The 12,788-nt window shown below is 41.1% G+C and overlaps 1 protein-coding gene across 1 annotated transcript in view; it reads left to right on the forward strand.

Moving 5' to 3' along the window:
• Positions 1 to 12,788, forward strand: part of LOC122433469 — a 161,402-nt gene that overhangs the window by 56,396 nt on the left and 92,218 nt on the right. The window contains exons 27-28 of the mRNA XM_043456461.1: positions 143 to 301; positions 9,491 to 9,671. Coding sequence (XP_043312396.1) covers positions 143 to 301; positions 9,491 to 9,671 — 340 coding nt within the window. The remainder of the gene's footprint in view (positions 1 to 142; positions 302 to 9,490; positions 9,672 to 12,788) is intronic.

Consider the following 12,788-nt stretch of genomic DNA (forward strand, 5'->3'; position numbering starts at 1 on the left):
AAAAAAAAAAAAATCCACACCTATTACAGAATTCTCTCCCCAAATAAGTAAGCCTTGCATCTCAGGATGGGTGGCAGCGAGGAGACTGAGGACTGGTTCAGAAGGTTTCCTCGGCGGTCTCCCCGGTGGGGTGTGTCCCCAGGTCCAGCTGCGGCATGAGGAGGTCTCGGGCCACCTGCACTGGGAGCTGGAGGCGAGCTATGGGAAGCACTGGGATGACATCCGCAACAGGAGGCGCCTCCGCATCCTCCAGACCTTCCAGAATGACTCGGGCCCAGCCCTGAGCAATCACTTCCTGGAGGTGAGTCCCGCCCCCGCAGGGCCGGTCCCTGGAGCTCAGCATGCACGTGGCAGCAGGTTCTCAGTTACAAGGACGCAGGAGCTAAAACTCAGGCCCAGAGACCTTCCCTTTGGCATCTCCGGCCCCCATGTCTCTGGGGAAGTTAAACATTTGCTGGTGTGCCATGGGGCAGTTTGCAAGGGGGCTTGGGAAATGCAGATTTCCAGCTGTAGAAATGCATTTTGGAAACGGTTCACTTGCAGGGTTTCCTGGAAGGTACACTCTTTTTGGTAAATCAGGAGTAACTTGGAAGCCTAGCCTCTGAACATGCTCTTACAAAGCACGTGTTATCTTTCTGAGTTTCCTTTTCAATTGTTTGTTTTAAATGTTTAATTGTGGTCAAATATACATCACATCAAGGCTTCTCTGGTGGCCCAGATGGTAAAGAATCTGCCTGCAGTGCAGGAGACCCTGGTTTGATTCCTGGGTCAGGAAGATGCCCTGGAGAAGAAAATGGCAACCCACTCCAGTATTCTTGCCTGGAGAATTCCATGGACAGAGGAGCCTGGTGGGCTACAGTCCATGGGGTTACAAAGAGTTGTAAACGACTGAGTGACTAACACACACACAACATGAAATTGACCATTTTCACCATTTTTCGTGTACAGTTCAGCAGTGTTAAGCTCATTCATGTTGCTGCATGGCCGTTACCATAGTCCATCCTTTTCATCTTGTAGAACTGAAACTCTGGACCCATTAAACAGTAACTCTCCATTCCTCCCTCCCCCAGCCCCTGGCAACCACCATTCTATTTCCTATCTCTGAATTTCATGACTCTAGGTACCTCATGTAAGTGGGATCCTATAGTATCTGCCTTTTCGAGACTGGCCTATTTCACTAAGCATAATGTCTTCAAGGTTTACAAGTCTGAATGAAATTCCATTGTATGGATGGACCTCATTTTGCTGATCCGTTCATTCATCAGTGGACACTTGGCTTCCAATACCTGTTTGAGTCCCTGCTTTCCAGTCTTTGGGGGTATATACCCTGAAGTAGAATTGCTGGGTGATGCAATAATTTTTATATTTTTAATTTTTTTAATAATTTAAGAAGCCATCATGCTGATTTGCCTAGTAGTTGCACCATTTTACCACCCTACTGTTGGGGTCCTTTAATGGACCGGAACCCTGTGGTACGGAGTCGACGATAAGAAAGTAAAAGAGAGAAAGAGAGAGAGAGAGATAAAAAAAGACCCGGGGACCTAAGCTCTGATGGAGCAAAGGTGCTTTAATGATTTTCCTATGAGTATATATAGGCTGTGGTACAAGAAACTTCTTTCAGGAATGATAGAGATCAGAAAACCAAACATACAGCAACCGTTACCAAGGGAACAAGGGGTAATGTTAGTCACAAGGTCAGGAGACAATCCATATCTCAAGAAAGGGGTACAAGACTAAGCAGTTTTGTCCTAAAGAGAATGTTTACGAAAGGAGACCCAAGCCTGCCTCACACAATGACCTCAGTCCCTGGGAGCAGCGTGGTGTTCTGCTTGAAGAGGGACAGAGGACTCATGAGAGACAGCACGTAGGAATCCTCCCATCAAACATTCCCTGACACCCTACCATCTGTGTACAAGGGTTCCAGTTCCTCCACATCCTCACCAACACTTCTTTCTGGGTTTTGATTTTTTTTAAACAGTAGTCTCTTAATGGGTATGAGGATCTCATAGTTTAGATTTGCATTTCCCTAGTGATTGATGATGTTGAGCATCTTTTCATGTGCTTATTAGCTGTTTAATTATCATCTTTAGAGAAATGTCTTTTCAAATCCTTTAGTCCTTTTGAATCAGGTTGTTTTTTTGATTTTTTTGTTGTTCTTGCTGTAGTTCTTAATGTATCCTAGATATTAAACCCTCATCAGATGTATGATTTACAAATATTTTCTCTCATTCCATGGGTTGCCTTTTTACTCTATGAATAGTGATCTTTGTTGCACAAAAGGGTTTAATTTTTATGTAGTTAAACATGTTTATTTTTACATTTGTTGCCTGTGTTTTAGGTGTCATGTTCAATAAATCAATTGCCAAATCCAGTCTCATGAAGCTTTTCAATCACATGTTTTCTTCTAAGAGTTTTATAGTTAGGTCTTTGATCCATTTTGAGTTAAACTCTGTATATGGCATAAGATAAGGGTCCAACTTCTTTCTTTTGCATTGAATACCCAGTTTTTCCAGCACCATTTGTTGAAAAGCTTGTCCTTTCCCCCAACCATAAATGTGTGAGTTTATTTCTGGGCAATCTATTGTAGTCCATTGGGCTGTTTGTCTGTCTTTTAGGTCACAAAATGCTGTTTTGATTGCTGTAGCTTCGTGAGACCTCCCATTGTGTTCTTCTTTTTCAAAATTGTTTTGGTTATTTGGAGTTCCCTTGAGATTCAATATGGATTTTAAGATGGACTTTTCTATTTCTACCAAAAAAAATACCATTGAGATTTTGATAAGGATTGCATTAAGTCTATAGATTGTTTGGGTAGCATTGAATCTTAGCAATATTCAGTCTTCCAGTCTACAAACAGAGGTTGCCTTTCCATTTATTTGTCTTTTCTAATTTCTTTCAGCAGTTTTGTAGTTTTCAGTGCCCCTCGCTTAACTTCATTCCTAAGTATTAAGCTGATTTTAAATGATACCAATACTCCATGAATAAATTCTTGTGAAAAAATATAACATTTAAAATAAGGCTCAAATTCCCTTTCAGAGTTATCATCCCTATTCCTGCTCCCCTCCTCAGCTGCCTGGAGAAAGCTGTAATTATGGTCTGCATCACTGGAAAGCAGACCTTTTCCTATATATTTGCTCCGTGGACCTGTCACACGCACTTAGTTTTGTTTGGGACGTCATGCTGTGCTTCCTTTAGCAATGGATCTTCGAGAACGCCCCTTGTTGTCTTATAGAAGCCTACTCTATCTTTTTAAAATGCCTGCCTCCTGTTGCATATGCTCTGTCCAGTTGATTAGGCTGTTTCCCTCTTGGTGGTTTCTAAGAGTGCATTCCTGAACATCTTTGGGCTTGCCTCCCTGGGCACCTGTGTCGGGGGGGTCTCTGGGGCAATGTCACAAGGTAGAATTTCTGGAAATTTGGGCATTTTTCATTTGCTGACTTTATGTCAATTTGCCCTCCAGAATGTCTAGACCCACCACCTGCCTCCCAGCCGTGTCCAACAGGAGCAATTTCCATATTCTCCCCAGTACTTTTGCACTTGAAAAATATTGCTGACATGGGTGGAAATGGTATCACGTTGTTTGAATTTGCATTTCCTGATGACTTAAGGCTGAGAGACGCTGTTTTGTGTATTTATTCTACCATTGCATTACCCTTTCTGTGAACTGATTTTTCATATTGTTTGACATTTGGAAAAAATTAGTATAGTTGGCTTTTGGTTGGTAGGAGTTCAATATATAATTGCAGTTTATACATCATATTAATGTTCTAAATTGGAAAGTTTCTTATTTCTGGAAAACATCTGGCCCCCAGGGTTTTAGTGAAGTGATTAAGAGATTTGTGGCAACATTTCTGCAAGCCTTCAAAAGTGTGGCAGATGCCATGTTATGTTCTGGGGAGACGAGAATCAGTAAGATAATCTTTAGGAAGCTGACAGTGAGTAGAAGAGGGAAAGGCAGAGTGGTCAGTGATGAGTCATAAAGTATCACCAGACCATGTGCTTTGTTTGTATTATCTCATTTAATCCTTGTGTGGCAAGTATCATCTGTTCTCACTTTATAGAAGAGAAATGGTGTAAACAGACTTGTTTGAGGTCTCTCAGCTACGTTATGGCAGAACTGGGTTTCAAAGTCCAGTCTGCCTCAGGCTTTTCACCTCTTGATGACCGGATTGTGCCACATAATATAATAAATAATTTATAATTTAAATTTATAATTTAATTTATAACTTAATTTATAATAAATAATAAATTATTATGTATAATTTACTATAAAATAATTGACTAAATGATCAGTCAAGAGAAAACACTTCCCAGTTCATTCTATGCAACCAGTATTATTCTGATGCCCAAATGAGACAAAAACATCATAAGAAAAACTAGAGACCATTATCTCTTATAAATACAGATGCAAAATCCTCAAGAAAACACTACCCAAACTCCACTGAGCAATCTATAAAAAGAATTACACAATATGACCAAGTAAGATTTATCCCAGGAATGCAAGATTGGTTTGACATTTGAATATCCATCAATGTAATATATCATATTTATAGAATGAAGGACAAAAGCCACATGGTCATTTCAAAAGATGCAGAAAAGTATCTGGCACAACACCCCAGCAGTCTAGCAGTGGAAAGGCACTTCCTCAACCTGATAAAGGCCACTTGTGACAAACCCACAGCTAACGTCATACTTTATGGTGAGAGGCTAAATGCTTTCCCCCTAAGATCAGGGAAAGGATAAGACGTCTGCTTTTCACCACTTCTATTTAACATTATACTGGAGGTTCTAGCTAGGACATTTAGGCAAAGAAGAAATAGAAAAGAAAAAAGGAGTAAAGAAAAGGCATTTAGATTGGAAAATAAGTAAAATTATTTCTATTTACAGATGACATGATCTTGTATATGTGTTGTAGTCAGTTGCTCAGTAATGCCTGACTCTGCCACCCTGTGGACTGTAGCCCACCAGGCTCCTCTGCCCATGGAATTTTCCAGGCAAGAATACTAGAGTGGGTTGCCACTTCCTTCTCCAGGGGATCTTCCCTATCCAGGGATCGAGCCCATGTCTCTTGTGTCTTCTGCATTGGCAGGCGGATTCTTTATCACTAGCACCTCCTGGGAAGCCCAATCTTGTATATATTAATAGAAGACTCTAATGAACTCACCTTCCTCAGTGATCAATGCAAAGAAATAGAGGAAACCAAAAGAATGGGAAAGACGAGATTTCTTCAAGAAAATTAGAGATACCAAAGGAACATTTCATGCAAAGATGGGCACAATAAAAGACAGAAATGGTATGGACCTAACAGAAGCAGAAGATATTAAAAAGAGGTGGCAAGAATACACAGAAGAACTGTACAAAAAAGATCTTCACAACCCAGATAATCACGATTGTGTGATCACTCACCTAGAGCCAGACATCTTGGAATGTGAAGCCAAGTGGTCTTTAGGAAGCATCACGATCAACAAAGCTAGTGGAGGTGATGGAGTTCCAGTTGAGCTATTTCAAATCCTAAAAGATGATGCTGTGAAAGTGCTGCACTCAATTATGCCAGCAAATTTGGAAAACTCAGTAGTGGCCACAGGACTGGAAAGGGTCAACTTTCATTCCAATCCCAAAGAAAGGCAATGTCAAAGAATGTTCAAACCACTGCACAATTGCACTCATCTCACACACTAGTAAAGTAATGCTCAAAATTCTCCAAGCCAGGCTTCAACAGTACGTGAACCGTGAATTTCCAGATGTTCAAGTTGGATTTAGAAAAGGCAGAGGACACCAGAGATCAAATTGCCAACTCCATTGGATCATAGAAAAAGCAAAAAGAGTTCCAGAAAACCATCTATTTCTGCTTTATTGATTATGCCAAAGCCTTTGACTGTGTGGATCACAACAAACTGTGGAAAATTCTTAAAGAGAGAATACCAGACCACCTGACCTGCCTCCTGAGAAATCTGTATGCTGGTCAAGAAGCAACAGTTAGGACTGGACATGGAACAACAAACTGGTTTCAGATAGGGAAAGGAGTACGTCAAGGCTGCATATTGTCACCCTGCTTATTTAACTTTTATGCTGAGTACATCATGTGAAATGCTGGGCTGGATGAAGCACAAGCTGGAATTGATTGCCGGGAGAAATACCAACAACTTCAGATATGCAGATGACACCACCCTTATGGCAGAAGGCAAAGAAGAACTAAAGAGCCTCTTGATGAAAGTGAAAGAGGAGAGTGAAAAAGTTGACTTAAAACTCAGCATTCAGAAAACTAAGATCATGGCATCCGGTCCCCTCACTTCATGGCAAATAGATGGGGAAATAATGGAAACAGTGACAGACTTTATTTTGGGGGGACTTCAAAATCACTGCAGATGGTGACTGCAGCCATGAAATTAAAAGTTGCTTGCTCCTTGGAAAGAAAGCTATGATCAACCTAGACAGCATATTAAAAAGCGGAGACATTACTTTGCCAACAAAGGTCCATCTAGTCAAAGCTGTGGTTTTTCCAGTGGTCATGTATGGATGTGAGAGTTGGACTACAAAGAAAGCTGAGTGCAGAAGAATTGATGCTTTTGAACAGTGGTATTGGAGAAGACTCTTGGGAGTCCCTTTGACTGCAAGGAGATCAAATCAGTCTATCCTAAAGGAGATCAGTCCTGAATATTCATTGGAAGGATTGATGCTGAAGCTGAAACTCCAATACTTTGGTCACCTGATGCGAAGAACTGACTCACTAGAAAAGACCCTGATGCTGGGAAAGATTGAAGGCGGGAGGAGAAGGGGATGACAGAGGATGGGATGGTTGGATGGAGTCACTGACTCCCTGGACCTGAGTTTGAGTAAGCTCTGGGAGTTGGTGATGGACAGGGAAGCCTGGTGTGCTGCAGTTCATGGGCTCGCACAGAGTCGGACACAACTGAGTGAATGAACTGAATGAACTCACCAAAAAAAACACAAAAAACTATTAGAGCTCATAAATGAGTTCATCAAAGTTGCAGGATACAGAATTAATATACAAAAATTAGCTGTATTTCTCTACACTAGCAATGAAAAACCTGAAAAAGAGATTAAAATAATTTCATTTACACTAGCATAAAAAGAATAATACTTAGGAGTAAATTTAACAAAAGAATATAAAATGAATACTCTCAAAAACTACAAAACATTGTTGAAAGAAACTAAAGAAAGGGGGAGAAAGGTGAGGGGGGGTCAGGATGGGGAACACATGTACACCCATGGCTGATTCATGTGAATATATGGCAAGAACTACCACAATATTGTAAAGTAATTAGCCTCCAATTAAATAAATTAAAAAAAAAAAGAAACTAAAGAAAACCCAAATAAGTGGGAGGGTATCTCATGTACTTGAATTGGAATATTTAATGTGAAGTTTACAAGACTTCCTAAATTGATCTGCAGATTCAACAATCTCTATCTCTCCCTATCAAAATCTGCACTGTCTTTTTGATAGCTGATCCTAAAATTCATATGTAACTTCAAGGGACCCAGGGTAGGTAAGACAGTCTTGAAAAAGAACAAACTTGAAGGATTCACTCTTCCCAATTTCAAAACTTAACTACAAAGTTATAGTAATTAATAATAATATGGTAGTGGCATAAGGATAGACATACAGACCAACAGAATAGAACCCGGAATTCAAAAATAAGTACTTACAGTCAGTTGATCTTCAACAAGGGTGCCAAGGTAATTGTAGAAGGGAAAGAACAATCTTTTCAACAAATGATGTGGGACAACTGAATATTCTTGTTTAAGAATATGAATTTGGACAATTCATATCATATATAAAAACTTACTCAAAATAAGCTATAGGCCTAAATTTAAGAAACACGAAACTCTTAGAAGAAAACATACAAGGAAATCTTTATGACCTTGGGTTTCTGAGATATGACACTGGAAAGTATAGCAACAAAAATACACTGGATTTCATCAAACTTAAAAACCTGGCACTTCCTTGAAGGTCCAGTGGTTAAGAATCCACCTTCCAATGCAGGGGATGGGGGTTCAATCCCTGATCAGGGAAATAAGATCCCATTTGCCACAGGGCAACCAAACCCTCATGCCACAACTAGAGAGGCCCACATGCTATAATGAAGACCCAGTGCAGTCAAAAATGAGTAAATAAAAATTTAAAAAATAACAAAAAAACCCAAATTTGTTTTCAAAGGACATCATCACGAAAGTGAAGTCACAACCAACAGAACGGAAGAAAACATCTGCAAATCATATATCTGATAGAGGATTTGTATCCAGAATATATAAAGAACACTTACAACTCAACATGAAAATGATTTGAGTAGATATTTCTCCAAAGAAGGTACACAAGTGGCCAATAGATATGTGAAAAGTTGCTTAAGCTAATTAGTCATTAGAGAAATTTAAATAAAAACCACAGTGAGATGCTACCACTAGCAGGCGGTACTCAATTGCCCAGTTGTGTCTGACTCTTTTTAGCCCCACGGAGTGTAGCTCCTCTGTCCATGGAATTTTCTGGGCAAGAATACTGGAGTGGGTTGCTGTTTCCTACTCCAGGGATCTTCTCGACCCAGGCATCAAATCCACGTCTCTTGAGTCTTCTGCATTGGCAGCTGGATTCTTTTACCACTAGCATTACCTGGGAAGCCCACCACTAGAATAGCTGAAATGAAAAAAGAAAGAAACTAACAAGTGTTCATGAGGATACAGGGAAATTAGGACTCATATTGGTGGCATCATAAAATAGTGTGATTGTTTAGAAAAAAGTTTTATGTTTCTTTAAAATATTAAGCACGGAATTACCGTATGACCAAATAATCCTACTCCTAGGTACTCAGGAGAATTGAAAACTTATGTCCACACAAAGCTTGGACATGAACCTTTATAGCAGCTTTATTCATTATAACCCCAAAGTAGAAACAACCCAAATGTTCATCAATGAATAAGTTGACAAATAAAATATATTTATCCATACAATAGAATATTATTCAGTACTAAGAATGAAGTTCTGGGGTGGGATGGATTTGGAGGTGGGAAGAAGTTTCAAGGGAGAGGAGATATATGTATATCTATGGTTGATTCATGTTGATGTACGACAAACCAACACAACATTGTAAAGTAATTATCCTCCAATTAAAATAAATAGAATTTAAAAAGAAAGAAATGAAATTCTGATACATGCTACAACGTGGATGAACCTTGAAAGCATCATGCTATGTTAAAGAAGGCTGACACCAAAGGCCACATACTATATGATTCTATTTGTAAGACATATCCAGAAGAGGTAGATTAATAGAAACAGAAAGTAGGTTTCTGGAGTGGATGGGAAGGAGGCAATGGGGAGTGACTGCTGATGGGTGCAGGGTTTCTTCTGGGCGTGGGCTGGGGCAGTTCCTGGTAACCAGCGGGCTCAGGCTGCAGTGGAGAGCCAGTGGAATGTTGTAGGCTGGAAGCAGCATCGTGGTTAGCTCCGGATCCGGTGAGCATCGTGGGTGTGGGTCTCCAGTTTGTGCTGCAGGTGCCGGAGAAGCAGGTGGATTACCGAATGCACCTGCATCACCTGAGCCTCCGCCACCCCCACGTGGAGACCAGCGCACACCTGAAGGTGCAGTACAACGGGCGGCTGCCCTTCGTGGCCGGCCTGCAGTGGAAGGACACGTCCCGGGCCGCCCTGTGGAGGTGGGAAGGTGAGTGACATCTGTGCAGCGTCCTTGGCTCGTGGGCTTCACGCAAGTCCTGCCCACCGTCTGCAGCACCCTTCCCTGCTGTCTGCCTGGCTATCTCAAGGCTCAGGCCTTTAATGTGTTACAGGAAACACAAACACATCCTGATTTCTTACCCTTACCAACAGAGCTCTACATTACAGGGCCTTGCCTACTTCTCCAACCTCATCTCACCCTACTTTCCCCAGTGCCCATCATCCTGCAACCCTACTGGCCTCTTTTCTGTTCCCCAGACATACCTCAGGGCCTTTGCACTTGCTATTTCATCTCCTTGGAACACTGTCTCCCATTTATAAAGATGGATGTACCATAGTTTATCTTTGAATTAATTTTTATTTTTTTATTGAAGAAATACATAGTTTGAAAAGTGAATTCGACTATGACATGGAAATTGTTGAAGGTGGGTGACCGTTACATGGGAATCTTATCATAGTCTCTGAATTCATGTATGTACTTGAAAATTTTTTTAAAGTTTTAAAAGTTACAACAAACACAGTAATTTTCTGCTACATGTCTTCCTATCCCAAATTTTGCTTGAAATGGCAAGCACTGTAAATTCTTTTTACGATTTCTTATCAGACCCTCCATCTTTTAATCACACTTACTTCTTGATTTTTCTCTCAGGCATTTTTATTCTCCATGTATTTCTTATGATAGAGGATGAGAATTTAACCTGCACCATCCCTTTTAAAATATGTATTTCCCTCTCTTCCCCCAAGAGTTACAGTTTGTTAATATTCAGCATTGATATAATTGTGTCCCTCACAGCTGAGACATGTGGTATACTAGAATTCTAACTTTTTGTTTTTCCTGGAGCTATAATAGCCTTTCCCCCCTGTTTGATTAATTTTCTATTTTCCTCCTATGATTATTCCTAGAATTTTTAGCAACACCGCAAAACTCTTCTCCAGAGGGTCACACACTTCAGATTACTTGTCAGCTTCGATCAGTTCTAGTTTTCTTGTCGACACTCTTCCCAGAACCACTGCTGCTCCAGGGTAGACCACCTGTGTCCTGGGGCGTCCCCTCATCATCATTCAGGGAGTGCCTTCCGCTTCTCTGGGCCACAGTCCCTGCTTCTTGCGCTCATGTTCTCTCTTGCTTTGCTCTTTTGTTCCAATGGAGCACATCCTCCAGTAGCTTCTTGAGAGAGGATACATGGAAAGTGTATTCGTTAGCTAGGGCTGTGTTAACCAAATACCACAAGCTGGGTGGCTTAAAACAACAAATTTATTCTCTTACAGTCTCCAAGACTAGAATTCTGAAAGTGAGGCGTCAGTAGGGGCATGTTCTCTCTGTGACCCTGGATGGAATCCTTCCTGCCTCTTCCTAGATCCTGGTGGTGGCTATTAATGCTTAATGTTCCTTGGTTGATATATTGAGTTACATTAGAGTTACATTGCTCTAATCTCTGCCTGTAGGAGACACAAGTTTGATCTATGGGTTGGGAAGATCCCCTGGAGCAGAAAATGGCAACCCACTGCAATATTCTTGCCTGAAAAATCCCATGGACAGAAGAGCCTGGTGGGCTACAGTCCATAGGGTTTCAAAGAGTTGGACATGACTTAGAGACTAAACAACAACAGCCTCTGCCTCTGTTGTTACACGGTTCTGTGTGTGTGTGTGTGTGTCCAAACTTCTCTCTTCATATAAAGATAGCAGTCATATCAGACTTAGGGCCTCTTTAAGTGTCTGTGCATGCTCCGTGTGCCCAACTCTCTGTGACCCTATGGACTGTAGCCCACCAGGCTCCTCTGCCCATGGGATTTTTCAGGCAAGGATACTGCAGTGGGGTGCCCTTTCCTCCTTCAGGGGATCTTCCCAACATCACTGAGCCACCTGGGACTCTGGTATGACCTCATCTTAACTAATTTTATCTGCAATGACCCCATTCCCAAATAAGGTCACATTTTGAGGTACCAGGGGTTAGGACTACATGTCTATTTGAGAGACACAATTCAACCTGTAACGGGATGTAAACATTTTGAAACCCTGAATGTTTAAACTGTGTTCATTTGATTTGGCTGAATAGAGAACTCTAGGTCGGAAATGATTTCCCCTTGGGATTGTGAAGACATTGCTCCACTGTCTGTGTGAATCAGTTGAGAGGTCTGGTGCTATTTCTGATCCATCATCCTTTGTCTGTGACCCTTTTGTCTCTCTCTGGAAGCTTTTAGGAGCTTCTCTTTATTCCTGAAAGTGAAAGTGAAAGTCGCTCAGTCATGTCCGACTCTTTGCCACCCCATGGACTATACAGTCCATGGAATTCTCCAGGTCAGAATACTGGAGTGGGTAGCCTTTCCCTTCTCCCAGGAATCGAACCAGGGTCTCCTGCATTGCAGGCAGATTCTTTACCAACTGAGCTATGAGGGAAGCCCTTATTCCTTGTATCTTTAAATCTTACGATGATGAGCCTTGGTTTGGATCTCTCTTCATTCACTGTACTAAGCACTTGGCATATAACCTTGCAATGTGGAGACCCACCATTTGGGGCTTGGTAGTTTTTTTGCACAGTTTCTTTGGTAATTTCTTTCTTTCTGTGTTCTGGAATTGCTATTGGTCAGATGGCTGCTGGTCCTCAGAAACTAAACCTCTGATTTTCTCTCTTCTCTCCATTGTTCCATCTCTTTGTCCTTTTGTTCTGTTTTGAGGGCTGATTTCCCCGACTTCATCCACTAGCCCTCCTACTGACATTTTTAGTTTTGTCTAGCTTGTATTTCCAAGAGCTCGTTTGTGTTCTTGCAAGTTCTTCATGAATGCATTGTCTTCTCTCCTCGACGAACGTAAGTTATAGAATTGGGGGACTTTGATCTGTTCTCCCTGAATTTCTTTTTTCTTTTTGTTTCTGAAGTTCCTTTTAGTTGCCTTCCCCACTTGCCAGGTAAGAGTAGGGTATGTGCTTTTGTTTAAGAGTCAGTAACTTGGAACTTGTTTGGAAGGAGGCTCTATGGGAGGGGAGGGTGTGTGTGCTCTTTAAAAAAAAATTATTTTGTTGAAGTATAGTTGAGTTACAATGTTCTATTAATTAATGCTATGCAGCAAAGTGATTCCATTCTATATATACATTTTTTCTATTCTCTT

The sequence above is a fragment of the Cervus canadensis genome, chromosome 32 (genome assembly GCF_019320065.1).
Source record: "Cervus canadensis isolate Bull #8, Minnesota chromosome 32, ASM1932006v1, whole genome shotgun sequence".
In the NCBI taxonomy this organism is placed as follows: Eukaryota; Metazoa; Chordata; class Mammalia; order Artiodactyla; family Cervidae; genus Cervus; species Cervus canadensis.